General features: G+C 42.1%; 4 protein-coding genes across 7 annotated transcripts; 1 reads left to right on the forward strand and 3 right to left on the reverse strand.

Moving 5' to 3' along the window:
• Positions 1 to 707: 707 nt before the first annotated feature.
• On the reverse strand, positions 708 to 7,578 carry dnajb14 (DnaJ heat shock protein family (Hsp40) member B14). Of its 4 annotated transcripts, XM_078109088.1 has the most exons (11): positions 7,312 to 7,479; positions 6,138 to 6,303; positions 5,327 to 5,380; positions 5,063 to 5,145; positions 4,481 to 4,646; positions 3,343 to 3,488; positions 2,854 to 3,054; positions 2,482 to 2,567; positions 2,197 to 2,306; positions 1,749 to 1,921; positions 708 to 1,606 (listed from the first exon to the last, which is right to left on the reverse strand). In XM_078109088.1, the coding sequence occupies exons 4-11, from the start codon at positions 5,073 to 5,075 to the stop codon at positions 1,482 to 1,484; spliced, it is 1,020 nt and encodes a 339-aa protein (XP_077965214.1). In that variant the 5' UTR covers positions 5,076 to 5,145; positions 5,327 to 5,380; positions 6,138 to 6,303; positions 7,312 to 7,479; the 3' UTR covers positions 708 to 1,481. The 4 variants fall into 4 exon arrangements, with proteins under 4 accessions (XP_077965214.1, XP_077965215.1, XP_077965213.1 ...); XM_078109089.1 differs by lacking the exons at positions 5,327 to 5,380; positions 6,138 to 6,303 and having other exon boundaries at positions 708 to 1,321; positions 1,440 to 1,606; positions 7,312 to 7,474; XM_078109087.1 differs by lacking the exons at positions 5,063 to 5,145; positions 5,327 to 5,380; positions 6,138 to 6,303 and having other exon boundaries at positions 708 to 1,321; positions 1,440 to 1,606; positions 7,312 to 7,578.
• A 987-nt stretch (positions 7,579 to 8,565) lies between these two features.
• On the reverse strand, positions 8,566 to 13,748 carry LOC120825847 (tetratricopeptide repeat protein 39B). The gene is made up of 18 exons (XM_040187695.2): positions 13,609 to 13,748; positions 13,378 to 13,409; positions 12,934 to 13,038; positions 12,673 to 12,804; positions 12,412 to 12,488; positions 12,016 to 12,145; positions 11,793 to 11,898; positions 11,620 to 11,685; positions 11,405 to 11,513; positions 11,239 to 11,306; positions 11,076 to 11,135; positions 10,816 to 10,977; positions 10,621 to 10,712; positions 10,408 to 10,528; positions 10,207 to 10,318; positions 10,012 to 10,129; positions 9,429 to 9,545; positions 8,566 to 9,262 (listed from the first exon to the last, which is right to left on the reverse strand). The coding sequence occupies exons 1-18, from the start codon at positions 13,639 to 13,641 to the stop codon at positions 9,148 to 9,150; spliced, it is 1,755 nt and encodes a 584-aa protein (XP_040043629.2). The 5' UTR covers positions 13,642 to 13,748; the 3' UTR covers positions 8,566 to 9,147.
• A 2,153-nt stretch (positions 13,749 to 15,901) lies between these two features.
• On the forward strand, positions 15,902 to 19,789 carry snapc3 (small nuclear RNA activating complex, polypeptide 3). The gene is made up of 9 exons (XM_040187100.2): positions 15,902 to 16,215; positions 16,834 to 16,917; positions 17,000 to 17,078; positions 17,165 to 17,269; positions 17,370 to 17,519; positions 17,707 to 17,789; positions 18,488 to 18,646; positions 19,271 to 19,378; positions 19,457 to 19,789. The coding sequence occupies exons 1-9, from the start codon at positions 15,983 to 15,985 to the stop codon at positions 19,602 to 19,604; spliced, it is 1,149 nt and encodes a 382-aa protein (XP_040043034.2). The 5' UTR covers positions 15,902 to 15,982; the 3' UTR covers positions 19,605 to 19,789.
• Positions 19,790 to 20,179: 390 nt separating this feature from the next.
• On the reverse strand, positions 20,180 to 27,424 carry psip1a (PC4 and SFRS1 interacting protein 1a). Its single transcript, XM_040187097.2, is given in 18 exon segments — positions 20,180 to 20,861; positions 21,284 to 21,380; positions 22,324 to 22,525; positions 22,629 to 22,730; positions 23,190 to 23,260; positions 23,536 to 23,591; positions 23,707 to 23,786; positions 23,869 to 24,043; positions 24,220 to 24,316; positions 24,488 to 24,548; positions 24,628 to 24,687; positions 25,750 to 25,851; positions 26,162 to 26,257; positions 26,403 to 26,541; positions 26,730 to 26,806; positions 27,007 to 27,096; positions 27,330 to 27,350; positions 27,353 to 27,424. Coding segments are annotated over 18 exon segments (1,617 nt in total). The 5' UTR covers positions 27,413 to 27,424; the 3' UTR covers positions 20,180 to 20,830.
• Positions 27,425 to 27,828: the final 404 nt, after the last annotated feature.

Genomic DNA, 27,828 nt, shown 5'->3' on the forward strand with positions numbered 1-27,828 from the left:
ATCCATTAAAGTCTCCCATGTAGGCTACATATATGATGGGTCCTCATTATGGCCTCGATGCATGTGATGGTCCCTGTATGTTGACTTCAGGGAGATTTCTTCAATTGTTCAGTTCTATACTGATTTACATTTCAAAGTGTATTTTAGTCATTAGTTCATTGTATATCAGTGCAAAAAAAGTTGAGCTACCTGTGTGTTCTACATGTGCTTTTCACACAACTCATTTGACAGCTTGTTTCAAATAGTTATTGTAATAAATAGGGCAATTTATGTTACGTACATTCCCCAATAATGAATCACTATGAAAATATTTATAATGCATGTTGAATATATTTCTACTGTTCGTCTTTCACAAGACTATAGAATAGTAAAATAATTAATTGTTAAACCAAAAGGGACACAAATAGGGGTTTCCAGTATATTCTCTATGTAGCTAAAAAAAATACACTTAATAATCATGCATTTTATTTGTGTTGCATTCCACTGCTTTGCAACGAGTCACTCATATCTCGTTACTCAAGACTATACAAAATAATAAGTGTTTCACAATTTCCATTCACCCCTGATGTAGAAGCACGAATCTCAGAACTGACTTTGGCAAATAAAATGATCTGCATAACTATATAACACCAGATGTAAATGAGGAAGTGTCTTTTTTATACTTTTGGTGAATTTATCATTTGAATCAAAGACACATATACATCTAGTCATTGGTAATAATTTTACTTTATTTAAATGATTAGGCGAGCATCGAAGAAAAACACTTTCTTCTATAGTTTCTTAAATAACTGCATAAAATTTAAACATTCAAAAATGAAAATGTCCCACCATTTATGAATAACAGTTTCAATGTCCTTCCAAGTTAGTCCAAACCAACTTCACATTTTGAAGATGCCGACATAAAATGTTCTCTAGTAGCAAAATCACAGGTATCTCTTCACAATCCACTGATCTTCACCCGCACTCGGGGCCGAGTGGCAAGCTAGAAGCAGCTGTGTTATTTTCTTTTCTTCATTTGTTCGTGTTCTTCACGAAATTAATTTGGCTAGAGGACAGCACCTCCAAACAAAGTCTCTCAGATTATACGCATGTCAAGCAGATGATGCCAAAAGCTGTGATTTGTTTAGGTTCTCACGACTCAAAGCACATGCCTTTACAATCAAGTGTCCATGTCCATCTTCTTTTTCCCAGGAAAATACGAGAAAAGAAGAGTAAAAAAAAGAAAGAAGAAACGGGTCTGCGGTCGGCTTTCTACAGCGTGTGTGTGTGTGTGGTGTCTAACAAGGCGGTTCCCGCGGTCAGGCTGGAGTGAGGAAGGTGGCTGATGAAAGGTTATGAGGAGAGGGACATTTTTAAAACTTTAACAATAGAACTATGTTATTTAAGTGGCTTTTTGCTTCTAGTGTAAAGACTCTTTCTTAAAAAAAAACATTACTTACACATCTATTCATTTACATTTACACGACCTGAAAGCATCCACCTCATCCTCCTCTGAATAGGTTATTTAGTCTGTCCAGCTCCCTGCAGTTGTCCATGGTCATTAGTTCTGCCTTCTTGCGCATTCTGTCGTCCCTGTACACCTTAGCAGCGTACAGCAGGTCTGTTTCTGAAGGAGACGAGCACAAAAACAACGTCAGTGATTACAAATAAAGACAAAACGTGGTAGTGCAGGATTAAGAAGTGCAAAGCACAAACTTTGAACTACTGAAATCAGTAGGCTAGTTCCTGCGGGTGTATTGGTTACTCACTCGTCTGTCTCTCCTTCCAACAGTTATTTCTGACATTAGATACATAATCGTCCTCCACATTTTTCTCAATCTGGTGCAGCGCCGAGCCCTTAAATTCCGACTTGAAATCTCTTGAGACGTAGTAGTCCACATGCAGGTTTTCTGTCTGCCGTTTTACAGTCTGACCCGTGGACCTGGAGGAGACAGAAGTAACAAGTTGTTGTCAAAATACTGAAAAGCATTTGTTCCCCACACATGTTGCACCTTGAAGGCGTTTTATAGGATCAGCTTAACTGTGACAACAGTATAGTACATGTTAAAGGCAAATATTTTCTATTTGTGAAATGTTATGACACTACATGTTGCAATCAGTTTTACTGATGGAAAGCGAATAAGACCAAATGTGTGGCCACACGCAAGTCTTTATAAATAAAAAACAGAAAAGGCTTGTGTACGTGTGTGTACGTACGGTCTAGAGTAGAGGCTGTAGGGTGGAGGGGAAACCATCATCTGGCTCAGTATTGACACCAAAATCAGGACCACGATGGGCACGAGCTGGATGAACATCGAGAAACCCCCCTGGAAGCAAACGCTGTTCAGTAAGTATCACATTTTCTCACACACACACACACACACACACACACACACACGCACACACACGCACACACACGCACACACACGCACACACACCATTTCTTATCATAATGTACTTTAGCAAATAAAATGTTTAATTCAAAATACGATATGTACATACATCTCCCCTTTCTTCAGTTCTCTCCTGTCGGTTGTCCGTCTGATTGCTATAGCTTGTTCTGCTGTTGGTGAAGGTGTGCGTGGTTGCTGCAGACAAATTGAATGACTAAGGTCAGATGCAGAGAATATGGACTGTCACCATTTGCAGCTCGAAGATCAGCATTCCATACCGTATGTTCCTGCTGTCCTACATTAAAGGATCAAGGTGTCTCATTGTTTTTGTACAACAGGATTACACAACAAAATGCAGTTGTAGCCCCATTTTGCAGCATAATAAAAGCCCACAAAAAAGGTAAAAAGTAATGTATGGGGTAGAATAAAAATAAACACCAATCCCATACAAGTGGCGTGTAAATGTTATTGAATCACTTACAGGAAGGGAAGCCACCTCCAAAGAACATATTGAAGAGGTCTTCGGGAGTGATGTCGGCCTCGAAGCCCCTGTGGAAGTCAAAGCCTCCACCTCCTCCTCCTCCATGCGAGTGTCCCGGGCTGCTCGGCTCCTCTCCGCCCGTCAGGTCATACTGCCGTCTTTTTTCTGGGTTGCTCAGCACTGCATATGAATTACCAATCTCTGGAAGAGGAACACAATTGATGCATCAGGGAGAGGAGGACCTTTTGAAAATCTATCATTTCAGACGTTGTGATGTCTGCACTGTTAGTCCGGTTAGCGTCGCTACTTTCTAGCCACCAGCTCAACAGTCACCATTTTCACCGCCGCGTGGCGGGAATCACTAAATCATAGATACACTCTGAACTTATAATACAATGCTCGGAGATTCATCGTTTGCATCACATGCAGTATTTTTACATCACACGTGAGCCGCATTTAAAAGTACATCCGTAAATTGCAAAGATTTACTTTTAAAGGCCTCTGTTGCTCCAGGTGCATGATTTTTGTCCGGGTGGAACTTGAGCGCTAGTTTCCTGTAGGCTTTCTTTAGCTCATCCTCATTGACTTCTTTACTGACACCCAGCACTTCGTAGTAGTCCTTACACCGCTTGATTCTGGAAGAAAGGGACAGAACGTGCAGCAGCTGAAAACAATTCAGTGGATCTTCTTGACCAGTCCAACCGAGGCAGAGGAGAACAATGTTCTTTAAAGCTCAACTTTATCGGTACAACTTATTTTGCTGTCACCTTGTGAAGGTCAAACATGTATACTTTATTTGTCAAAACAGAGCAGCATATACTCTGGCCTAGGGTTGAGGTCAATGTTACAATATTTTATATCATCTTGATCGCAAAAAAGCAAACAAAAATCTACATATAGAACAAATACGCTGATTGACATATTCTGTTCAAATAGTCACGCATACAACAGACATAACTTCTTAACATGTGTACAAAAAATATACCATTTATCATTTCGTCAGTTTATGATTACAATTTGCTGTAAAAAAATAACAGAATTATATTAATTGTTAATGATTTGATCATATAATCTTGATTTAAGTTACCGCCACTGAATCCTGACTAGAGAACGGTCACTAATGAGGTCACATGGGAAACAGTTTTATGGTAAACTATTTTTCTTAAAAGACATGATGCAATAGAACTGACGCTTCCCCAAAGGATGTTGCATAAAAACACTAGGGAATAGAACGATTACATATGTATGAGCACAACACACTGGTCGGATTACAGAGCGACAAGCAGCATGTTTATCCTCTGAACGCACTCCAGTTGCCATGTGCACCTTTCTAGGATTTCACTGAGGCCATCAGCGGCGGACAAAATGAGTCGACTTGCCCGTCTCTGGCTCCCATGTTCCCATGACAGTTAGCCGTGTGTTCACACAACACTGCAGCTAGAGACTACGGTGTCCTGCTGCAGCCACACGTCTGAGGGCTAATCGAGTGTGATGGAAACAGTGCTGCCGTCACTGGGCCAAATTGTAGAGAAGCACCAAAATAGGAGCAAGACGGATTACAGTACCAATCAGTCTGCAAAGAACTACACCATGAAAGGGAGGACCCAGCGAATCCCAAAGTTCTCACCTCTGCACTCCTTCGACCTGGTCTTTGGTGAAGCCTTTAGTCGAGTCGCCTCCCCCAGACTCTTGGCCTTCCCCGCCCGGCTGTGCACCGGTGCTGTCGGCTGCCCGTCGACGGTATGCACCGTTACCCGCAGAGCTCCCGTTCTTCGTTAACGCGTCCAACAGAGCTAAAGGAGGAGTAGATGCTGAAGGTTATTGAGTGACAAACTATTTCCTTCGTTATGAGTGTCCAAGCACTCCAGATTCGGTATCAAGATTCAAAACACAACACGGTCAATAGTATTTTTATATACGTGTTCAGTATTAGTTACATAAAATGTCAAGTTTCTCAAGTAGTTAGAAACACAGCACACATGCAAATGGTCAACTGTCCAGTTGGAAACATGTCCAATGAGACCTTTTAATAGCTCTTAGTTTGAAGATTAGTCCTCAAGGCGTCACTTCACTCGGCAGAAACCACAAGTCAGATTTGGTCCAGTACAATGAGGCACTGGCTTCAATCAGAGACTGGAGAAGCTTGTAAGTATGTGGACGGGTACGACATGACGTGCAAGAACATCCAAACCAAGAGGTCGAGTCCTACTGAAAGTCAACATTGTGGACCGGGCCCGGGCACCTGTTGGGCTTGAGGATCTTCAGTGGATCACCTGGTGCATACTGAAGCAACTAAAGTTGAATAAGAACTGGTCATTCTTTTTGTACTTGATAAACTTTAAACGTATTTCATTTAGTTTATTATTTAATAAGTACAGTGTTGTGTGTTACAGGGATGACATTGTGCATTATGAGCGTGCATTCCAACATGATATAGGACATTAAGATGACTTTGGATAAAACCTGGCATTACAGTGTCATGGCAGCAGCTCCTTCATAAGCAGATTAAATCCCCACACTAGTCTTGCTGCAAAGTGAAGAAAAAACGCAAACATGAAAAGGTAAAAAAAAGCATCCTTTTCGAACATGTCCACCTGACCAAAACCAACTCATCAATGATCAATAAACTCTGCTCTAAAGGCAGGTAGGGATGAGGTGTTCCCAATCTATAAAGAATACAAGTTATTAACGTGTTTGCTGTACTTTAATCACAATGTTTCATAATCATGATTCAACTTTTTGGAGATTTCAGAATTGATATTTACTCATTTATGCCATTTGCAGTGTCTTTTCACTCAGAATTCCACAACTGCATTCAGAAACCCATTATTCCCAGCTCGAGCGCCGCAAACTACGTCCTGAGTGAAAAGCACTCACGGGTCAAGTATGTTTTCAATGAAGACAACATGGTCATTGATGCATAAATACATATTCAGAGGGAGCACAGCCATTAGCAGAGCAGCCTAATCATCCCTCTCTCTCAAAAGCTTTTAACTATTCTAATGTTCCTTTTTTGTTTATGAATGGATTATTCGTCATTGTGCTGTCACGCGAAACATAAACAGCCGTTTGCACCCTACACTAGTTAGCATGTTGACAAAGTCATAGTTAATGTTTCTCTGCGGATTACTCAAGATGCTTTTCTTATGCTGAATTATATGTTTTTGTGGGGGCAAAAAAACAAATGTACCCACACTGATCAATCATAATCTATTCATTTCACCAAATACACCCCTCTTGGTGCAGTGTTGGGATACATCATCACATTGACAGCTTCTTACAACCTTCTCTCTTCAACGTGAGGCATCAAGTGCCTACTTCTGCCAATCCTGTATGTGGCATATGTCTCGGATTGCAGCATCAGGAGAACGCACTCCCTGGTCTCATCCCCTGCGGCCTCTTCATTCATTCCCTTCGTGCAGCACAAAAGCCACTACGTTCTTTGACACTCTGCTAAAACAACAGAAAACGGATGGGTGGGATTTGCTCCCCTGAACAACAAAATCTGTGTCCTGTCCACGTGTGTGCCGTGAAGAGACATTTCGCCTTTTGACAGCTCGAGAACTGTCATTACCACACACACACACACACACACACACACACACACACACACACACACACACACCTGTATAGAAAAGAGCCTTTTAAAGCTGACGTCGCAACCGCAGATCACGCTTGTCCCTCCCGTCCTTCCGCTGTCTAACCGGTTTGCGGTCACCTCACAGACGGCCCGGTGACCCGGATGAGCCTAACCTATATTCACTGGGCAATCATTCAATTAAGGGATTGGCAGTGGGTCGGCCGGCATGAAGTCGTAGCCGTGACTGCGTCCCTCTCCAGGCTGCTGCCCTACGAACCCCCACGGCCTATTTAGCTACACAACAATAGCGTAGGTCAGGCCAGCGTGCACTTGCGTAAAAGGCACCGTGAAATGGCAGCTAACACACTCGCTGTAAATGGCAGCTAGCTAGTCGTGTAAGATGTCACGATGAATGACAGCTAGCGTGAACGGTAAACCGGTGAAACCGTGAATCCGCCGGTGGGCGGGTTGACGTTAACGTTACACGTTTCGGTGCCGTGTATTGCTTTGCGTGGCTCCGCCGATAGCTGCGAGAAGTAACGTCAGCACTTAACGTTACAATGCAAATCCAATGAGACTACTCGCTAGCGACGTGCTAGCTAGTTTAGCTAAGATAATGCTAGGCCCACAACTTAGTTAGCTAACGCTAACTCGGGCGTGTTGCTTTATTTCCGGTTTTATTATTACCGCTTAATCTCAAATAACATTAACTAGTCATGTAAATCTGTCTTGTACAATAGTCAACAGGCGACCAGCTGTGAGACTCAGACGTGAGTGCCGTTAAAAAACGTAAGCTAAGCTAGCTAAGCTAGGTCATTTCCAGTGTGGTTATTCCATCGCTAGGTTAGCCGTGACCGGTTAGTCACCTGCCGCCTTACCTTTGGCTCTGTCCGTTGGATACAGCTTCTCTGCCTTGATTAGATACTTGGACGCTTTCTCTTTATCTCCGGCTTGTAGAGCTTTCGTCGCTATATTTATACATTTTTCAGCCTCGTCCCTGTTCCCTTCCATCTTCACCCCTCTTCCTCCTCCGACGGAGTCAGCTGATCGCCTCACTGCCCACGTGGTCAGCAGCACTGACAGCTGAGTGCAGCGACACATGGACGTACGTGCTACACTATGCTAGAAAGGTGCAACTTGTCAAAGAATGCAATCAGGAAGGATGGTATGATTATTTGGAACCTTTTTGGAAAATTTTGCTGGATTGTCATTGTAATGTATCAGAATTATTTTATACAACATTTCTGTAATGTTGGATTGGATTTGACAATATTTTCTGCATGACTCCTCCTTGTGAAACAAAAGAACAATTACAATTGATGAGAAAACTCAAAATGACGATACATATTTTTTGCCACTGACCTGACCTGGACATTTTCTAAATGTAAACCTTTACATGGTCATAAAAGAGCTTTAGAAAAAAAATCAGAAAAAAGGTTCTAATGTAATAATAAATATACTGTCATATTCAAAATGGCTAATATCTCCAAAGATCTTATCCAGCAGTAGAAAGGCAAAAAAAAATTGACTTACAGTACTTCTGTACAACAAGTTTACTGAAATGTTATGTATGAACATACAGACATTGGCCAAGAGATTCTCTGTGATTTTTAAAGAAATCCAGACATATAATAAGCACCTAAATGTATTAAATGTTTGGTTTCCACTAGTCTGAAAGAAGACATGTTATTATCTTCTGTCGTTGTTTAGCAACACATTCTCAGTTATTCTGCCAATGTGATAAAAAATAAAGAAATGGAGAGAGATACCCTGACGCGGGAGGTGGTTATCAGGGAAATACAACAAGACGTTGGGAATTTTACAAACAATTTTAATTTCTGGTGAAATGTAGTAGCATTGGAAATAAAGTAAAACTATAATTGTGATCAAACATTTCTGAAGGATTCAAATGATCATATTTCATTGTATATGACACTGGGGACAGGCTGAAATCCTCTATGCCCATTGTTCCACCTGGCTTTTATTATTAAGGTTTTATATGGTGCATCGTCAAATTGCAAAAAGAACAATGTGCAGGAAACTTTGGGAGAAACTGGGGAGGACAGAATTGGAAATGGAAACATGGAGTTTCCATAAAAACAAGAAAGCATAGTTACCAACTCATTCTCCTTATATGGACAAAGAAGTACACACTATTTATTTTGTATCTTGTGATTCATTTGATCAGAGTTCATTGATCCAATCTGTCAAAACTTGGTATACACAACATTTGCTTACATTTTTTGCCAACATTAAATATAGTACATTCATTAATTCATAAGCTTAATTTAGATAATTTAACAGCAGGTATATTCATACTGCGCAGAAAAAAAGATTCAACTGTTATTTACAAGGAGATTGTTAGCAGTAGAAAATGGCTGAATTGTACCAGAGCGTAAGGTTTACAAAAACATCAAAATCCTTAAAACACGCTTAATGTCATAAATAAAACAAGACAAGTGACATTTTCTCTAATTATAAATTACATTATTAGAGACTTTGAAGGGCAATAGTTTTTTTTGTTTACTGATTGCCCTTTCAAGCGCTCGATTCAATTCAAATACTAACTAAAAAATACAAAACCTGCACAGGTTTGTAACTGTATTTTCTGTAAATATCAAGCCATTGACAGTGAGATGGCCATCAACGAGATTTCAAGCTATCAGGGTTGAGACTTGATCTTAGTTCTCTTGAGCGTCCTGCAGTGAAGTCTGTTAAGCCGGCGTGCGGGAAGGAGGAAACTTGGCTGAAAAAGAGCCCATGGTGTTGAGCGCCGCGTGGATGCGGAAGTGTAGCCTCGACTCCATGCTGTAGTCTTTGTGGTTCGCCCTGCAATTAAGATCCTTTATCAGCTTTTAGAATAACATGGCAGTACAGAATTTGACTTTGTTATTTTGTCCGGGCATTTTGGGAATTACCTTTCTGACTTTAAGAGAAAACAGCATCCAGATGCTTTATGTAACTGCACATGCAGAACTGACTCTATAACACTTACTTGATACTCTCCATCGTTGTGATGGCTGTGTTGAAGTCACCCTTCTGCTTGTGCAACAGGCCGAGCTCATACATGGAAAATGGCACCAGATAGTTGTCGTGCTTGATGTCGTTTTCACTGCCCAAAAATAACAAATAATCAAAGTCAGTTCAGTTGGTTCGTTCAGTAGTGTCACAGGCGCCCAATTTCAGGTGTAAAGTCTCAACATCTGAAAGTTTGAATCCTTTATGACTCGTGTTCCTCAAGACAAGGTAAATAATGTATGGATAAATACAAAATACAAGTAATGCAATTTAAATCACTAAAATATATATTTGACAAGACGTTACAATTGTAGGATTTAGATAAACATCTTTATGTTCAGATGCAAAAGTGAAAGAATATTAATAAAACTCATAAATCAAACATGTAACATGTTGTTTTTAACATTAACACAGTATCGAATGTGATGCAAATGAGAATCAACAAGTGTCTTTGAGAGACAGAAACCCAGTTGACGAGTTTGTTACGAATGATTAGTGACTATGTTCTGGTTTATTTTCCTGAGAGAGAGTGTGTCTCGCCGGCATTAAGACGGCCTCACCTGGAAATGACGTGATTGAAGCAGAGCTCAGCCTGCTCCAGATGCCCCATCTGTCTCAGACAAAGTCCCTTCAGCAGCTGAACAACACACTGGTCATCCACGTGATACACCGATGGATCTAGACATCAGATAAAACGCTGTTAGTGTCAAATTGACATCAGTTCATATGGTTGGAAGTTCTGCGGTTCCTCTCACTTTGATCGTCTTTGAGCTGCTCCTCTGCTTTCTCCAAAGTGGTCAAGATGCTTTTAGTCAACTCTGGTCTTTTGCCAACCACTGAGAAACCGTTCCACACGTACATCATTTCCTGTGGTTCAAAAGTTACATGTGTTGTCAATCCAGTTCTATGTTCTCGTTGTGGAGTCATCTAGAGACGGAGTGGACACTCATCCTCACCAGAGCAGGCACAACTAGTTTCACTGGGGCAGAAGAAGAGTATCGCTGGGCCTTGCTCGCTGCAAACTTCTCTGTCGGGATCGACTTCCCAGCAATCCTCAGCCTGAGGCCCTCCACCTGCCTGCAAACAGAACCACCAGAACCAGAATGTTTCATAACCCCCGTGCGACGACCGCAGAACTTCAAAAAGAAATGGCTCCCTCCATCACACACCTGAATATCTCTCCCACATTTTCTCCAAGTTCGATCACTTCTTCCTCTGGCAGCATGCTGAGGATGGCGGCTTTCTGAAATGTATAGGTGGCCTGCAGGAGAAGAGCAGTCAGCTTGTAGCAGGAGATAAAAATGCACTTGAATGCTTTTGCACTTTTGCAGCAGGTCAAAGGGAGAAGAGGTGGTACTCGTCACCTGGGACCACTTGCTCTCTTTGCAGAGCAGGTCAGCGTACCGATACGCCTCCCTCCAGTTCTGTTCGAATGAGTAGGCCCACATCAGCTCCCAGTAACACAGGTGGTGAATCTGCCGCCACTCTTCCTGTGCTGCAATGCATGCCAGGAACTTTTCCTGTGCCTGCAAAAAGAATACAGACACAAGCGTTTTTTATTTTTTTTCTTCAACAAAAACATGAACTTAATGAAAAAAAAGGAACTTGTTAGACCAGTACTCACAAAAGTGAAGTTTCCTTTGAGCAAAGCAATTCTCGCGGTGTAGAAAAGAATAAGAGCTCCCTTTGGACGACACAGAGACACGTTAAATCAAAATGATGCCGTTCCACCGAGTGAAAGTAGTTACATTTACCATGAGCAAGAATCAGCATTAATCGCTGCTCACATTGGGGAACTTTTCCACGTAGGGCTCCAGCAGGGCTTCACACTCAGTCAGGTTTCCTTCACCAGTACCTGAGGGAAGAAGAACACGAGCAGAGTAAGTATTTCCTGACCATCACAAACTACAATTTAATGAGGTATTTCAGCTTATCCCTGGATGAAAAAATTACCCAGAATCACAGTGATGTAGAGATGAAACATCAGCAGCGTCAGGGTGCTGAGGATAGAGCGCAGGCTGTTGCCGGCTGCTCCCTCCCTTAGCTCCGACAAACCTGTTTCCTACAAAAGAAAAAGAGAAAAAATTGGCAAATGGGCCTTGGGTTTTATGTTAGAAAAAATAAGAAAAAACGCTACATACACAAGCTGCATACTGAGGGAAACCTACCCGGTCTCCTGAGAAGCCCAAAAACTCCATCAGCCTGAGGACTTTGGATGGGAGCAGCGATAACATCTACAGAAAAAAAGGATCCAATTTAACAGCAATACTTTGTTTGATTAAAGAAAAAACCCATGTCTATAGGATGTGACCAAACCCTTTTGTTCTACCACGTGACTCACCAGATTAAATGATCCAATGCCCATGTTGACACCGCCCTTAAAATGTATGTACATGCTCTTCTGCTTCTCCATGTCTTTTGTGACATTAGCCAGGGCCTGGCAATCCCTAGTTTAGGAGACAAGATAATATGGTCAAATACGATGATGTATGTTATTTTCCTTTTCTCAATGGTGGGTCATGACATTATTCCCCTTAACAAAACCCCCCATTCAAGCTTCTTACTTGAAAATCTGATAACTGTTTCGGATTCTCATGCCTCCTTTGATGAAACCAATTATCGACTCGTCAAGGAATGTGAGAAAGGCTTTCTGCAGCAGGATTTCAGCATAGCACAGCTCTGCATGCATCTCCTCTGTTAACAACGGGGTGAGGGTTACAGTCAACATATTACATATACAACACACATTGACACGTTGTATACACCCTGCACTAAACTCTCATGTTGTCACTGTGCATTTTAACTTGAATCACTGTCTTAAGGTAATTAATGCAATTTGTCTCACACCCAATGTTCACCTTTTGTGTACAATAACATTTTCTTTATTTTTAATAAAACAACAAGGTACTTAACTTTATGGCTCATTCGACCTCTTTTTAGTCTGCATGCTTTTCACTCACCTTCTGTCAGGTTGTCAGCTGGTTGCCTGCTCCACAGGTTGGTTAAAGTCTCCAGGATCCCAGTTTTCTTCCGAAATCTAAGTTGTTTGAATCCACCATATGGTGAAAGATTAATGAGCACGATTAAACCATGACGGTATTTTGTTTGTATTACAAGGTGTCCAATGAAATATTCCCCATGACTCTAATTGTCTTACTCAGAAATGCACCACATTTTGTAAACATTGTTGTAGTGGGAACTTAAAACTGTAGCAGCCGTACCTTTGGCAGGTCTGCAGGGATTCGCCCAGTGATGCCATGGCAGCATCCATGTCCTTTGGTTCAAAGGTCATGCCGGCCTGCATCACCAAGATGCTGCTGTAGCCCATTGCGTGGTACGTACTCAGACTCTTGCTGATGGGGGGGGGGGGGGGGGGGATGTAGACACATTTGAAAAGTAACGCTTATAACTAAATGTTATTGTACAACCGGCAGTGTGAAGGAGCTGTATTCATATATGCTGTTTCAGTGTCAGTGACTGACCAGGGTTTTAAGAGACCCAAAGCATCAGAGAAGCGGTTGTTCAGAAAAAGGTTGAGCGCAGTGGAGCATTCCTTCAATGCGGCTTCTAAATTCATGTCGGGTGACCTGAAGGAATGAATGACAAATAAAATGAGGCTTCTACATCAAAACAGAAATATGATCTAAAAACAAATCACACACAAGTTGATGGGAGCTCATGAATATATAACCATAGAGGCCAGGCGGAACTTAAGTAAGTATATGCAGTTTGAAGAATTAATTGCTAAAGTATCACTAAGATATTTAGTGACCTCCGGTGGTTGTTTGTGTTGCTTTACAACAAACGTCTTCCATTGAATGACATCCCATTTGAGAGGGTGAAGGGTAACTATTTTCCATACTTGCCAACTTTGAAAAACAAGCACAAATTCCTGTTAAACCTCTAAAATACAATATTTCACTTACATTGAATCCTCACTTATTTTGTTTAAGTCCACCTGAAAAATAAAATGTGATGAGACGAGAGTGAAGTAATAAAATGTGTTTGTCATTCGATTTGTTCGTTTCAGACCTTAAAACATGATGCATTAAGAAAAAACTACTTTTAACGACTCTACTCATCTTAACTAATCAAATCTAAACAAAAGCATCTGTAGAAAAAAGTTGAAATAAATCAAAGTTCATCAAACCATCTACCTGTTGAAGTGACTTGTCTTCATCCATCTCCATTTGAACACTGAAAAGTAGGTAAGATAAGAGGCAAAGTCTTTATTTTCCTCAGCGATGAAAGGCTCCTCACTTGCAGACGAAGCGATCATTTATATATTCAGGGGTGGCCAGATTTACAAGTCCCGCCCAGAAAAACCTTTACAAGAACTATATTTATCCGTGGATACAATCACGCATTGATCAAACAAACTGGTGCTCACGAAACTAACCGCTGTGCGCCCAAGAGGGCATGATAATTGGATTAAGTGGATGTGTGAAATTATAATTGTTCCATAACAACAATTGTATATTCTTACAAAGTTTTAAAATAATTTGACATGGAAAACATTTGCAAAAACAACAACGACATGAGTTCGCTGAATGTTTATGAAAGTCTTAACTGGAGGCGGATTACGTGCTTATAACATTTATTAATATAAAAGTGCCATACAGCGATGTGAAAATACTGCACGTAACGTCAGTATCAGCGACGTATCATCAGCATAATCTACGGTTCTAAAACGACTTTATTAAATAGAATCGATGCAACACTAGCAGAATAGAATTGATGCATCACAAGATTTGGTTTTATCATGACATAGTTTAACTCACCGATTCACAATCAACTTACAATATTCACACAGCTGATGGTGCAAATTTGCAGCATGTTGTGCTGCACAAATCCAATCTCATGTAACAGACTTTTTCCTTTTTATTTTGACATGATTCATTATTATATCTCTTTATTTCTTAAATAAAGCCGTTTTAAGTGTCTTGAGAAAAATAATAATAATAATTTGATTTACAGAGCATTTTTCAGAGTACAGACGCTTTACACACATTTAAAATCGTCATTAAGAGTTACACAAAAAAGTTAAAACACAGCCTTAGACAGACTAAAATCAATGTTGTTTCAAAATCCGTTTCGGTAACAAGGAGCAGTTGCACCGTGTTTACGGCGTGTCGCAAAACGCCAATTAGCGACGACTGTCCCACAGGAAGCCGGAAGAAAAGCGTGAAATATAAATACGAACACAAACATACGTAACACGTCTTCAGGGGTAGCATGTGTGAGAAAAATGGTGTTTCCCCTCTTTATTACCTATCCTAAAAAAACGATTCATAGTCATATTTCATAAGGGGCCCCAAGTGGCAGCCTTTTTGTGTGGGAAATGAAAAGCCATGAACGGATTTGAACTTTGAAACGGTTTGTAATTGACATAAATTCGTTATGTGTTTTAACCTGAAGGAGAATGAGTGATTTCAGCTGTCAGGGAAATGTACTGGAGTAAAGGTAAACAAATAAAGTAACTAAAATATGAAAATAGTCATGTAAATCTGTCAAAACTGTACTTAAGATGTCCTTAAGTCCAGTACTAAACGTAGTGACATACACCACTGGGGGAAGAAGGAGAAGCAGAAGAAAGTCGTTAACGTTCCAAAAGATCAGATGTCTTCTGGGATAAATTCCTTCACTCCACTTCAATCAAAACTATAACGTCCCTTTGACAACACATTAGCTGTTTTGCGTAGATTTGGTTAACATTCATGGTATCTGCCTTCATGTGATGTCCCTGTCTAACTATTTATTTACGGTGGTTTGGTTGTTTCTGTACTCGAGTCTGTGGAGCTTCTTCGTGACGCTGTGTCATAAAAATGATTAGTTCTAAGAAAAGCGAGCACCAGCAAATGGAAGATATATGTATCACTTAAAAATGTATAGGACTTGAATAATGTGATGATTTTTCTGACTTTTAAGTTAAATTATAAGATACTTGATTGCAATTACTTGCTGTTTTTTTTTGCACAGAAGTGCATTGTGTAAAATAAGCATCTGACAGGAGGCTGAGGTCCATCAGGACCAAACCCTGACGTCACACACACAGTTTCTTCTCGGAAGTCGGGCTCATCAACAGAGCCCGGGTCCCACTGACTGACTCTGACGTCCCTTTATACTCCACACACACTTGTCACTTTAACACACGCTCACAACACAGTTGTGTAGAGTATGGTTATGTATTCGCCAGTGCACTTTATTTTTAACTTAACTTTACATTTTAATTTTCTATATCCTTTAATCTATTTCAAACTATAGATTTAAATTGTAAATCTGTAAATTGAACATTGCTTTTTTTTTCTTTCTTGTTACTTGTCCTGTTGTCCATTGTCCCACTGTCTTACTGTCTAATGTCATGCACCAACCGCCATGTCAAATTCCTTGTATGGATAACATATTTTGTCAATAAATGTCCCTGATTCCTGATTTTGGAAGCCTCCACATTGCCCTGATGCTGCGCATCGTACGTAAAAACTACATTACCCACAACCCTCCGCGCGCGTACGTAGTTCTACGCGGGGGAAAATGGCGATGCACAGTAATTCTGTGGACTCAGGCACAAACATCCCTGAATATGAATACCCTGATGTCAATACCAACATATTTCATATAGGTTCTTTCAGAAACGAGTGGTTGAAACGGCTGGATCGGAGTAACTACGCCTACGAGAAGAAATCCGAGGACACGTTTGACGCTAACTTCGCTAAAGAGATGGGGATGAGTGCGGACACCCTGGCTGACCTCAAGTCCATCTGCAGGTAACGTTACTTTAACGTAATTACGATTAGCCCCGTTGGCTAACTAGCATTCAGCAACCGTAAACACCGCTTGTAGGAGCGAACGTGTTGTGTCAAAGAATTCTGTTTGCTGGGCAAGTATCGGTGTTGGAAGGAGTACAACTTGAGTCAAGGTAACAATGCGAGCACCAAGGAGCATCTGAATGGTAACCTGGTAACAAGGAGCAGCTGCACCGTGTTTACGGCATGTCGCGAAACGCCAATTAGCGACGACTGTCCCAAAGGAGGCCGGAAGAAAAGCGTGAAATATAAATACGAACACAAACATACAAAATACAGATGTGTCTTCAGGGGTAGCATGTGTGAGACAATTGGTGTTTTCCCCCTTTATTACCTCTCCTAAAAAAACTTGAGTTGAGTTTTGCTCCTTCAACAAAGAAGACTGATAATCCTAATGTTCCTAACGTTCGTTAATGTGTTCGTCAACACATTAACTCCAATGTGTTGACTGTGTCACTTTCCTGTTGTGTGGTTATGTATTGTTATGATGATGATTGTTATTATTGCCGATGCCATAAAGTCATCCTTTGGCATATTTCATTAACTTACATTACTTTGTCTCCTGTTTTCCTTTTCAAGTGTTGGATCTCTTCGTTGCCACCCAGACGATCAGCAGCCTGACACCAACGTTGTTCCCTCTGACCCGACGCTGAGGACACTAATGTACGATTCTCCCTCACCCGTCGCTCTTCATATCGTATCCAACAAAAACAAAACTGAATGCGGTCTGATTTGTTTTTGACAGACAAAGAAAGAAGAGGCAAGATTTCAGAGCAGCCTCGAAAGTCAACAAGAACAGACACGACCTCTACGCTGATGAACTGGTGGGTTCACCCGAGTGAAAAATATATTCTACTTCACTTGTAACCTTTATTCTATCTTAATATAATATGTGCTATGTGATTACCAGGAGCGTTTAACTGGCGGGATTAAACCCAAGGCTGCCATTGACATGGTGCCTGAAGGAGATGTCATTTTAACAATCAACGTCTACTACCCGGCTAATGTTGAGAAAGTAAGCCTTCCCCTCTCCCACGGTGCCCAGAACCCTCCAATTATGACGTCATCCTAATCTCCACGGTACTGATATTTCCTCCTCCCCCGAACCCCGTCAGTTCACCTGCGTCAGACCCCACGTAACTCTGCTGATGACGGGCTCCCACACCTTGGCGGAGCTCAGGGACGGCATCTGCTGCGTCAGCGACTTGCAAGTGTGCGGAGAGTTCAGCAGCACGCCGGACGTGGCTCCGGAGTTCATCAGCAAGGTGAGTCTGTGCACAGTTGGTGTATCAGGCCGTAGCGGATTATCTAAAGCTACTCAATACGTACATCTCCTTTCAAGAATTTTCCATTCACACCCGTCTATTGTTTGGTATTGATCTCATTGATATTTACACACATGACCTACTCTTACCGCCTGAAGGTGATATATTCCTGTTTTTTGTATTTCAGGATCATTTCAAGTCAGCGTATTTTTTCTTCGAAGGAGTTTTTTATAATGACATGCGATACCCCGAGTGTCGGGACATCAGCAGGTAAGTTTTACCTGCACCACCACCGATCGCTGACAGTCGGTGACAGTTTTCTGGAAATAACTTTCCCATTGCAGGGACGAACAAGTTTTAGTCTTTCTTTGCACTCCATTCCCCCCCCAATCCATTTTTCATATGTATAAAACCTTTCCGGATCGTGAGCGTTAAACCTACAAACTCTCATCAAAACGTCCTGCCGTGTGTTTGTTAAGGGCCTGTGTGGACTAACAAAATAACTACCCACGCTGCAGGGCGGACCATGAGCCAAGTCAACGAAAGTTCAACTAAAATATATTCTTTGTATCCATCACTGGCGCCGTTGTTGTCAACACTCTTGTCTTGGATTAGAGGGTTTTTAGTCCGTGGTCAGCCTACCGGAGTTAAAGCCACACATAATTACCAATCATGATAAGGAGATTACAGGATGCGTTTAGAAATAGTTGGGGAAGAACATTGCACTTCCATCCACACCAGGGAAAGCGTTGTTGTACAAACGATTTCTAACTAACTAATATAAAAAAGAAAACTCAACTCAACTCATCTGACTCATCTGACACTGGAATGTGACCTCATTTATATTTGCTATGTTTGGTCAGTATTATTCAATTGTGCAAATAAATCAACTCTTAAGCTACAAGATAAGCTCCACGTAACATGGAACTTTCGAATAAGCGGACACGTCTTTGATGTTTACTTCACAGGACTGTCATCGAATGGCAAAAGGCCTACAACGTCCCACTCTACAGCCAAGCCAAGATGGAGGACACGAGATTTGTGGATCTGAAAGTGAAAGTGGGCTTCCCGTACCTCTACTGCCATCAAGGAGACTGCGAACATCTCGTCATCATCACAGACGTCAGGTCAGTACTGTGGTTTTCCTTTAAAGGCATTGATTACATTCACATACAGAAAAGGCCTTAATCGGTACTAAAAGTTCTTAAATTGACCGTTCAAAGGTCTTAAAAAGGCTAAGAGGTGGAAGAAAGGATTTTGCTCTGATCTTTTTTTCTCTGACGTTGCAATTTTAAAATCAGGAAATTATTTGTAACATCGATTTGTCAAAATAACTCACGGAAGGCATCGTGTAGTAACGTCACACAGATAGGGATGGCGGAACCACTCGGTTTGACCAAGACCGCGTGAGAATTGTCTTTAGCTGCCCTACTGACTATAAGGGACACACTTTAACGCTCAGTTGTACAAGTGTTCTGTTGTCTGGTTCATAAAGCGTCACAAAGCTGTTCAGGGAAAGCCGAATGCAGTACAAAATCCTTTAGATCTTTCCTCTGATTCTGTTATTACTGCAACCTTTTGGAGATAAAGCACCTCGTTGTCAAGACAGGATTCGATCCTAATTATCCGAGAGAATTTAGCGTGAAAGCCGCTCTTAATATCACGTCCCGACATCATGGGACGAGATCGGTATTCTCGGATCTCACGCGCTCAATAAACGGTCTCTCTCTCTCTCTCCGTACTTGTTATAGACTGACCCACGCCAACGACTGCCTGGACAAGAAGCTGTACCCGATGCTCGTACACAAGCACAGGGTCCCCACCCAGAAGTGTGCCGTCTGCCACATCTACATCGGAAGGTGGGTCAAAAGGCTGCGAGACGGCTTTGGCGTTTCTGTAACCGCGGGTGAAGGTTGACCGTGCCCGACTCTTTGCAGATGGCTCACGACCAACGACCAGTTTGCCCCGAGCAACCCGTGTCTCTTCTGTGACAAGTGCTTCCGGATGCTGCACTACGACACCAAAGGCAACAAGATTGGACACTTCATGGCCTTTCCCTACGTGGATCGTGGCGCATTCAACTGATTGTTTGCTTTGGATCGGATCACTTATTTATGCTGCGTAATGCACTGCACTGTTTTATATCTTAAAGAGGAATGTTTGGGCATTTGGGGAAATGTAGATTTTGTTTAAAGAGAAAATGTTTTTGTACAAAAATGCTTGTGCTTTTATAGTTTGTTTACTTAGTTAAATAAAAGGAGAAGTCATTAGTTTGTTTGAATTTAATTAGTTTAAATTTAACTTTCAAATGTTCAGTTTGAGTGCATCAAGACTGTTGTTAAATTCTTTTTCAATTTGAACATAGACCCTGATTGATGCACATTACATTTATTACCATTTTCCGATAACCACTCACTTCAAACCTGTCAATGGCGCAGACAGACAGACAGAGTATTGTGAAGTAACCAAACCTGATCATTCCAAGAAGCGTATTGAGGAATCGTTTCCTACTAGCCTAACAAATACAACACGACGAAATAAAATCAATCCGGATGAAGACCCGATTCAGACATTTGAGTTTCTCCACACAACAGCAATGCTCAAGAACACCAAATATTCTCTATGCAATCATTGAGAATGATCCAAAAGACCAAAAAAAATATGTACTACTTTTTTATTGGATGCCGAAAGACAGGAACAAAAATAATCTTATTTACATCTAGATTAAAAATTAAACTTTTAAAACAGGACACGTGAACATATTTGAGCCAACGTGGTGAAATAAACTTTGGCAAACTGGCATTTTGTTGTGAATCTTTTCAAATGTTAAACACGACACTGAAACTCTAACAAGGTTTACTTCAAAACATGGTAAGTGAAGTTGAGAACAAACTTGATTAAGTCAACGTCAGACTATTTAAATGCAACGATTGAGTACATGAGAAGCAGTTACTGAAAAATACAACCAGACGGTACGAATCCCGTCTCTGAGGGTGCTCATTAGAATCTAAAAGGTCAAGGTGCTGCAGATCTACACGTTCTCCCTCCTCAAACAGTCATTACTCAAACTCAACAGGCGAGACAGGTTCCTTTTAAAAAGGTTCAAAGGTTACACAAAGTAAAAAACCTAAAATATGCAGTCAGTCCATCTCTGGAGTGGAAGGGTTCGATGGACTGAAACCATTAAGCAGCAACACTGACGGACACACGCCGCTAAAACAGGAAACCAGTGATCTCTCCCAGTCGTCGAAGGTTGGTCCGCTCAGTCCGGACAAAGCAGCAGACGTCTTCTCTACAGGCAGGTAGGACATTCAAGTGGATTCCTCCTGAGCTTTTGTGGCACTAAAGTTAGAAAAAGAAAATAGGTTAAGACGGTATCAGATGTCCACTGTAACTTATTTGTAGCTATAGTTGTTGTATTAGAAACACCTTAAAATAGTCCCCAACCAAAAACCCGGTTTGCTAACACTTGTTGAAAAACTACATTATAATTAAAGATATGTCCTGGAAAACTCCACTTTTCCTTTTATACCAAATCTGTCATCATTTTAATATGCCAGTTGTATAAGGATAAAACCTCCAACTTGCAAATTAGTTAATCAGCAAGTTTGTGCCGGATACAGTGGAATCTTTCTGCAGGCTTTCCAGAGATATCGCATTTACCAAGAACCCCCCCCCCCGCTATAAAACATTATGCCCCGACTGTGACCGGAACAAAGCGGATTTGCACCGACGCCGCAGTGAGTTGGTGTTGGGTGAGCTACCTGTGACTCTCTCCCACCGAGGGCTCCTCCAGAAGTCTCTCTCTCTCTGGCTCCTGCCTCTTATCTTCAGGGCTGATATCACCATTTGTCATCTTGTCTTCAGGCGGTGCACACACACACACACAGACAGAACATCAGCCCAGACCTACAGCACCACAAGGAGAACTCACAGGAGCATGTGATGCCACACGCTAAGCTCCGGACCTTAGTGCGATAAAGCGGATTTTCCGTCCATTCGGGACGCTTTACTGTAGAAAGGGACCTTTCAGCGAGGCACTTTTAAGTGGAAGTGGAGGACGCACGCAGATTAAGTGCGTCAATAGAGCATCGACGCGCTTCTACTGAGAATGTTAACCACAGAGATCCTATGATGTGCCCCCCGCCTGGGATACGGGGATACATGAACAGCGTCAATGTCTCTGCTGTCTGCTTGCTTTTTTTTCTTTTCTTACTTCCATATACAAGTTGGCGTTATGACATAACTTTTATACATTGCCATTTCTCGTTATTCAGACGGCCATGTGCTGAAGTACTTAAATAAGGACATTTAAAAAAAAAAAAAAAAGATAACCAGCACAGATGCACGTGGAACACCGTCTGTGCACGAGTGCTTCACTTAGTACAGTTTTAGCCAAGAGGCACGTGTTCGGTATATTAGTAGATTAGATTACTCGATTTGAGGGCTGTGATACGGTTTTGCTCATGAAGACGGTTCCTTCACGGGTGCTTGAGAGACCTCTATTTAGGAATTCAAGGTCACACAGGTTGAGTTACAAATGGCCATTTTGTGGATTACGTTTATTCCTTTAATACGAAGAGGGTTTGTTTGTTTTCTCGTAAATAAAATAAAATAAATTTGGCATATTCTGTTAAAAAAAGGTTTATATGTACATCACTTATGTGTGTTCTGTTGTCCACGACAGTGTCATTATTTTTGGTGATGAGGTTTATTTAGCGAAGAAAACTATCATGTGTACGACGGGCACGCGTCGCCCGCCATAAATCTGCACCCCGAAAGGACTCGACTGTAAAAAAAGTACCAGAGTTGTTTTCCTTGGCTTGCTCCCCTCTCTTCAGCGCTCCTTTCTTGGCGTCCTCGTGCTGCCGTTGCTCGGCGAGAGACTTGTTGAGCACCTGGCTGAGCGCACAGTCGCCCTCTCCGACCAGGAACATGCTCTTGAACTTGTTGTACAACATAGTGGCCTTGTCCATGATGTCCTGGCTGGCCTTGAATCTGCGGATCTGGGAGATGGAAGACGAGAATTTTTTTTTTTTTTTAAACGAGCATGGGTTTGATTGTTCGACTTGCAGCGGTGGCGCTCGAACTGGGCCCTGGGCGGCGTACCTTCTTGAGGGTCGCTATCAGTTCGCTGTGTTTCTGCAGGTGCTGCGTGGTTACTTGAAGGGAGCCGATGTCATCCAGCGCGTCCAGGCACTTTTTCATGTCCTGGTGGAGCCGCAGGGAAGAGAGAGTAACAAATAGTGGACGCGTGGGCGCATCCTCATCTCACCCAACCATTGTGTATTGAAAAAAGTTCTAAAACATATCTGTCCTTCATTGAAGACGATTGACCTTTGTCTGTATTTAGGCCTGCTGGAAGAACTCCTGCTTAAAGATGCATTTCCACATATAGCAAAGTAAACATGATGTGTCTGGATGTTGAAGAATGTTACATTTAGGGAAATCCTAAATCACATGCTTTAAATCACAAGGGAGAATTGAGGATTTGGGTTTTTCCTCGTAAAAAACAAACAGACGAGGAAAACGTCGCTAGTATGCACGACGTTGATTCTGTGATGATTAACGAAAAGGGCAACAGATAAAACAATCCTCATGGCAAAGATGGGTTGGTTTGTTGGGCACCTGAAGGGGGCGTGACAGGTTTATGATCCCTTTTTAACTTACAGGGTTGTCTATTTTCAGGGAAATCTTGATCTCGCTGTGCAGCCTCTGGAGCTTCAGGTCAGTGGACAGTTCTGTGGAGAAAGAAAAAAAACATTGTGATTGAGACGGTTTGCCGTTTAAACCAAGAGTGGCTTCCGTTTCCAGGACCGGTTTTGGGTTATGAAACGGCTGTTAACACAAAATTTTTATTTTGTGGCTACGAACTAATTGTACAATCTTGAGTTGTGTAATGGCAATAAAGCTCAGCTAAACTGTTGACTCCAATATGAACAGCATCTTTAACTCTATTGATTCCAAATTGGGAGATTTCATCATTGCGTTTGGATATTTGAACTACAGCACGGACCCTTTTTTTTGCCTCCTGTCCTCTCGTCATTTTTCTTCCCGTCATCTTTGTTTGGCCTGTAAGACACAACAAACAAACCGTGTCAGAAATACATCTAGTCCCTAAATAGATTCCCCCGCGACGAGCTGATGAATATTTCACGTTGGTTCTGTACGTGGCGTGAATACGTACTCCCTCAAGTCCTCGGCTTTCCGCCGCCGCCCGTCTTTGTCCGTTTCGGAGTTTTGGGGTTTCTTTCGGCCTTTGTTTTTCTGACAATGGAAGAAATCAAAATGACGCCGACCGTTGACACGGTTGACTGAAAAGGAGGAATCGTGCCGACTCGGCGCCAACCTCTTCATCGTCAGAGCCCGAGGAGCTGTCGTCCTTCTTCTTCTTCTTGGCTTCAGGCTCTTTCCCCTCCGCTTCCTTTCCTTTGCCGTCCTCCTTCTTTCTCTTCTCCTCGTCGCCGCTCTTGGACTTGTCCTCTGCCGCCCTCTTTCTTTTCCTTTCAGACTCAGCGGTGTCCCTAGATGTGAGGGACAACGGGCTGCGGGTTAATGCCGATTTGACGACCATGCGATTATTCTTCCTCCTTCAGGTAATTTAAGGACCGTCGCACAGGCCGAGGGGCTGTGAGAGAAACACACACGCACAAGATGTGTTAAAGTGTGGACATTTCTGTGATCATTTCCATGTAGTTACATTTCACTTCCTGAGCCTTGCTGGTCCTGCTGCTGCTGAAGCAACATTAACTTCTCACTCTTTGGTTTCCTGCCTCTTCGTTTGGGACCTTCTGCACCTGGTCACACAAACACACAATCCCAAATCCAGTTTGTGCAAAAGAAGAGCTGCATGATTAAAAAAATACTTCACGATATACAAATTAAACAAAATCCAGATAGAAAACAAATCAGATTCCACGGTGCAACAGCAGAAACTCACAGCCAACATCACAGCAAATACATCTCACCTGAAGGACTGACGGGACTGACAGGAGCATCGTGCTTTTCAGCCTCCTGCCCAGTATCATTCTGAAAGAAACAAATAAGAATTAAAAACACCACATGGGAAGATGCTTCCTACAAACCATTGTATACATATGTTACCAACCTTTTTCTTTCTCCCTCTCTTGGGTTTAGGAACATCTGTAGCTTCTTTCTGTGCAGAGTCCTAAAATGAGACACCTTTTGTTAACGTTTCCACACTCCATCGTGTTGCTCTTTGGTACGACGTGGGCTAAAATAAAAGCCAGCGTCACGTGTCAAAGGGTCAGGTTTGACTCGGTATTCAGTCAGTCCGTCTGTCCTCGGACAATTGGATCGGTGCAACGAGCTCAATTTAAAATACGGGATAGCACCATCTAGTGTACAACTGTGGTATTACACTAGATTAAGTATTAAATGTGCCAGGGTTTAGTTGACAATAGTCTTCTACACACACACACTTATAGCAGACAGCGTGTGTACAAAATCGCTAAACTTAACTTCAGTTAACAAACTGAATATACTCGTTTGTTTCCTCGGTCTTTGTCGGGCGGTTTCATCTCAAGGATTTTATTTATTTATGCAGTTGTGAGAAGTTCCAAGCATACTTTTAGAATTAAGTTTGGGGTATATCGTTAGGGATTAGGATTCTGCATGTCACTTAGAATATTGCAGCGACCAAAGGGGGAAGGTACAAATTGAATAAAAATAATGTCCGTCCCATCCTAAACAAAACGCATACGGTCACCACTTACCTTTCTCCAAAGCACACAGAAAGCCATGCAAAAACAAAACAACATCAACCGGATGCAATCGGTAGCTTAGTGGATGTGTGGACAGGCACAGGATGGAAATAGAAAGCAATAACTGAAGTTGACAGGGTGGTCTCAGGGAGAGAGAAAAAAAGAAAGAAGAAAGCACACGTCCAAAATCATTTTAGTCATCGTCACACAAAGAGTTCGTGTCCCAGGCCTGAATCAATGGGATCAAGAGAAATCTGTGCTTACCGGACATGAGCTATAACTGACAGAAATAAATCGACCTGAGTGACGTCAACACAGAAAACCCCAGACGGCTCACTCGAATCGAAACATCCAAGCACCAATTCAAGTTCGTGGCCGCCGACAACGACTCAAACGGAAACAAACCACCAGTTGAACAAACCACCAAGTGTTGCATGCTTTCCCACAGGGAGAGGGTGAGGGCGACCTGCGCCGCTTTACGGGACCCCAGCATGCATAGTACGTACATCCTGGTTCTGAAGACCCTGCTCAGAGATCAGAGACCCTTCCTCCTCCTCCTCCACCTCCTCCTCATTCTCATCATCCTGCTCAGCCTCACTTCCTGGAACCTGAATGCACCCAAGACACAGCATAGGACGTAGTGTGGTGGTGTGAACGAGTGTTGGAAGAGAAAAGAAAAGTTACCGCGCGTCCTTCTCGTCCACGCACACACAAATCCTTCTAAACGCAGCGGCACAAAAATGGACATGAGTCATCTGGTGGCTGATGTGACATTCAGTATGATGCACGTACACATTGGAGGAAGAGCAGAGGTAAAACAGCAAAAGAAGAACAAAGCTGACAGCACGGCAACAAACCAGTAGCACATCGACGCAGTGAAGCGTTTATATTTGCATGAGTCGAAAAGGGAAAATTTACTTTGGGTTTGATTTCCTTCTCATCTGCTGCTTCTTCTTCTTCTCCCTCTGGGCTGCTGTCCGAGTCCTTGTCGTTGAAAGAATCCGGGGCGACCGGCTTCGAAACAAAAAACGTTCGATTTAAGGAAATAAATTAAAAAATATAAAGTAAATAGAAGTGCCAAACCACCAGGTAGCTAAAGCTAACACAAAAACATTTTGGTGGCCCACAAAAGGGAAAAATGTCCTCGGAGGAGACGTACCTTTGGTGCAGTGAGCTCAACTTTTGGGTTGTTCTCAATCTCCCACAATCCTTCATTGAAGCCTTTCCTCTTGTTGGGCTTGGCGTACTTCTCTTTATTCAGCTGGTACGGAAAGATGTCTTTCGGGCCAAGAAACGCTCTGTTTGGAAGAAGATGATCTAGAATGTTTGTTTACTGCGAGGTGGAGCGACAGCACACAGACTAAACAGAAAGCTCTAAAAACAAAACCACAGATTTGAAACTAATCGCTTCATTGGTTGATCTCCATTTGATGACATCATTTAAACCCAAAACAGGATGTTACAAAGATAGCTGTTGGTTACGAACGTTTCATGGGTGCCAAAGAAGAAGATGGGGAACTTGATGTTGGATGGCTTCACAGCACCGTCTGGGACTTCATCAATCTGCCAGAGGGACGAGTTAAACAGTTACAAGTTATATTTATAGCTACAAATGACAAAAATCCAGTGAAAACGTTTACAGTTCCTCAGGTGTGTGCTTCGTCACCGTCTATGGAGTTATTGGGTGGATGTCTGCACATGCACTTGTCTTGTGAGGCAGGTTTAGTTGTAACACAATGGTGTATACGTTGACACAGACTTACTCTGGCAGGCCAGTGTGGATAACCCTTCATCTTGGCGAAGATCAGATCGCCAGGTTTCCAATCTTGATCCATGCTGAACGTATTGCCGAGCTGGAAAGAGATGAAGACGAAGATGCAGTGAAGTTGAATACGCACCTCAACATGTTTGCCATGCGATCCATTGAATCACTACTGGGGTGCATCTACTCGAGCATGTAAAACGTGTACACACCCATTCAGTGCAAGCATCTTCATCAGCGACCTCTAGTTTGTGAAGGCGTCTTTGAGGCTGCATATTATGTAATAATGTTTCAGTTAATTGTTATTGCGGGACGAATTCTTACCAGGAAAGCACAACGCTCCTTTTCCCCTTGAGTCGGATGCACGTTTTTCCGCTCCCGCGCAGGACGTCAACAGACTGTACCATTATATGCCAGGACGGGGGGGGAGTCCATTTTATTTACGCTTCGTTATTTGGGCTGCTTATTTGTTACGGACTAGAACCCAACTATCTGAGGCAATGTGGGGGAAAAATTAAACCCTTGAAGCTATAGCGGGACGTTATTAAGCCAAGGGCAATTTAATGTGTGTGAGTAATTGTAAAAAAATAACCGTGGCTCGTCCACTCGGACGTTTTGGTTGACGTACGACTTTGAGAAAAGTGGGCGTCAACTTCCGTGCGTGCGCTGTCAAAACATTCTTTATAAATACGATACAGCCAAGCTAAAGGTCGTTGCCATTGAAACTATTTCAGGCACAACTGCAGTGAAATCCCTGCCAAAAGTATTGTCGTATGTGTATAAGCGGTTGGATTTAAATTTTGGATTTTCTTTGTACTTGTGA

The sequence above is a fragment of the Gasterosteus aculeatus genome, chromosome 9 (assembly GCF_964276395.1).
Source record: "Gasterosteus aculeatus chromosome 9, fGasAcu3.hap1.1, whole genome shotgun sequence".
NCBI classification, from domain to species: Eukaryota; Metazoa; Chordata; class Actinopteri; order Perciformes; family Gasterosteidae; genus Gasterosteus; species Gasterosteus aculeatus.

What these genes read in the sequence shown, in the direction of transcription:
- dnajb14 (XM_078109087.1), bottom strand. Translation starts at nt 7,534, where the DNA reads ATGTGTCGCTGCACTCAGCTGTCAGTGCTGCTGACCACGTGGGCAGTG. An exon ending in CAGGTCGAAGGAGTGCAGAG is followed by an intron (nt 3,489 to 4,480) that starts GTGAGAACTTTG and finishes CCTTTCTTCCAG; the next exon opens with AATCAAGCGGTGTAAGGACT. An exon ending in TACAGCCTCTACTCTAGACC is followed by an intron (nt 1,922 to 2,196) that starts GTACGTACACAC and finishes TGTCTCCTCCAG; the next exon opens with GTCCACGGGTCAGACTGTAA.
- LOC120825847 (XM_040187695.2), bottom strand. Translation starts at nt 13,641, where the DNA reads ATGGAGATGGATGAAGACAAGTCACTTCAACAG. An exon ending in AGCTGACAACCTGACAGAAG is followed by an intron (nt 12,146 to 12,411) that starts GTGAGTGAAAAG and finishes CGTTGTTAACAG; the next exon opens with AGGAGATGCATGCAGAGCTG. An exon ending in TCAAAGGAAACTTCACTTTT is followed by an intron (nt 10,978 to 11,075) that starts GTGAGTACTGGT and finishes TTCTTTTTGCAG; the next exon opens with GCACAGGAAAAGTTCCTGGC.
- snapc3 (XM_040187100.2), top strand. Translation starts at nt 15,983, where the DNA reads ATGGCGATGCACAGTAATTCTGTGGACTCAGGCACAAACATCCCTGAA. An exon ending in ACCTCTACGCTGATGAACTG is followed by an intron (nt 17,079 to 17,164) that starts GTGGGTTCACCC and finishes TGTGATTACCAG; the next exon opens with GAGCGTTTAACTGGCGGGAT. An exon ending in GTCATCATCACAGACGTCAG is followed by an intron (nt 18,647 to 19,270) that starts GTCAGTACTGTG and finishes TACTTGTTATAG; the next exon opens with ACTGACCCACGCCAACGACT.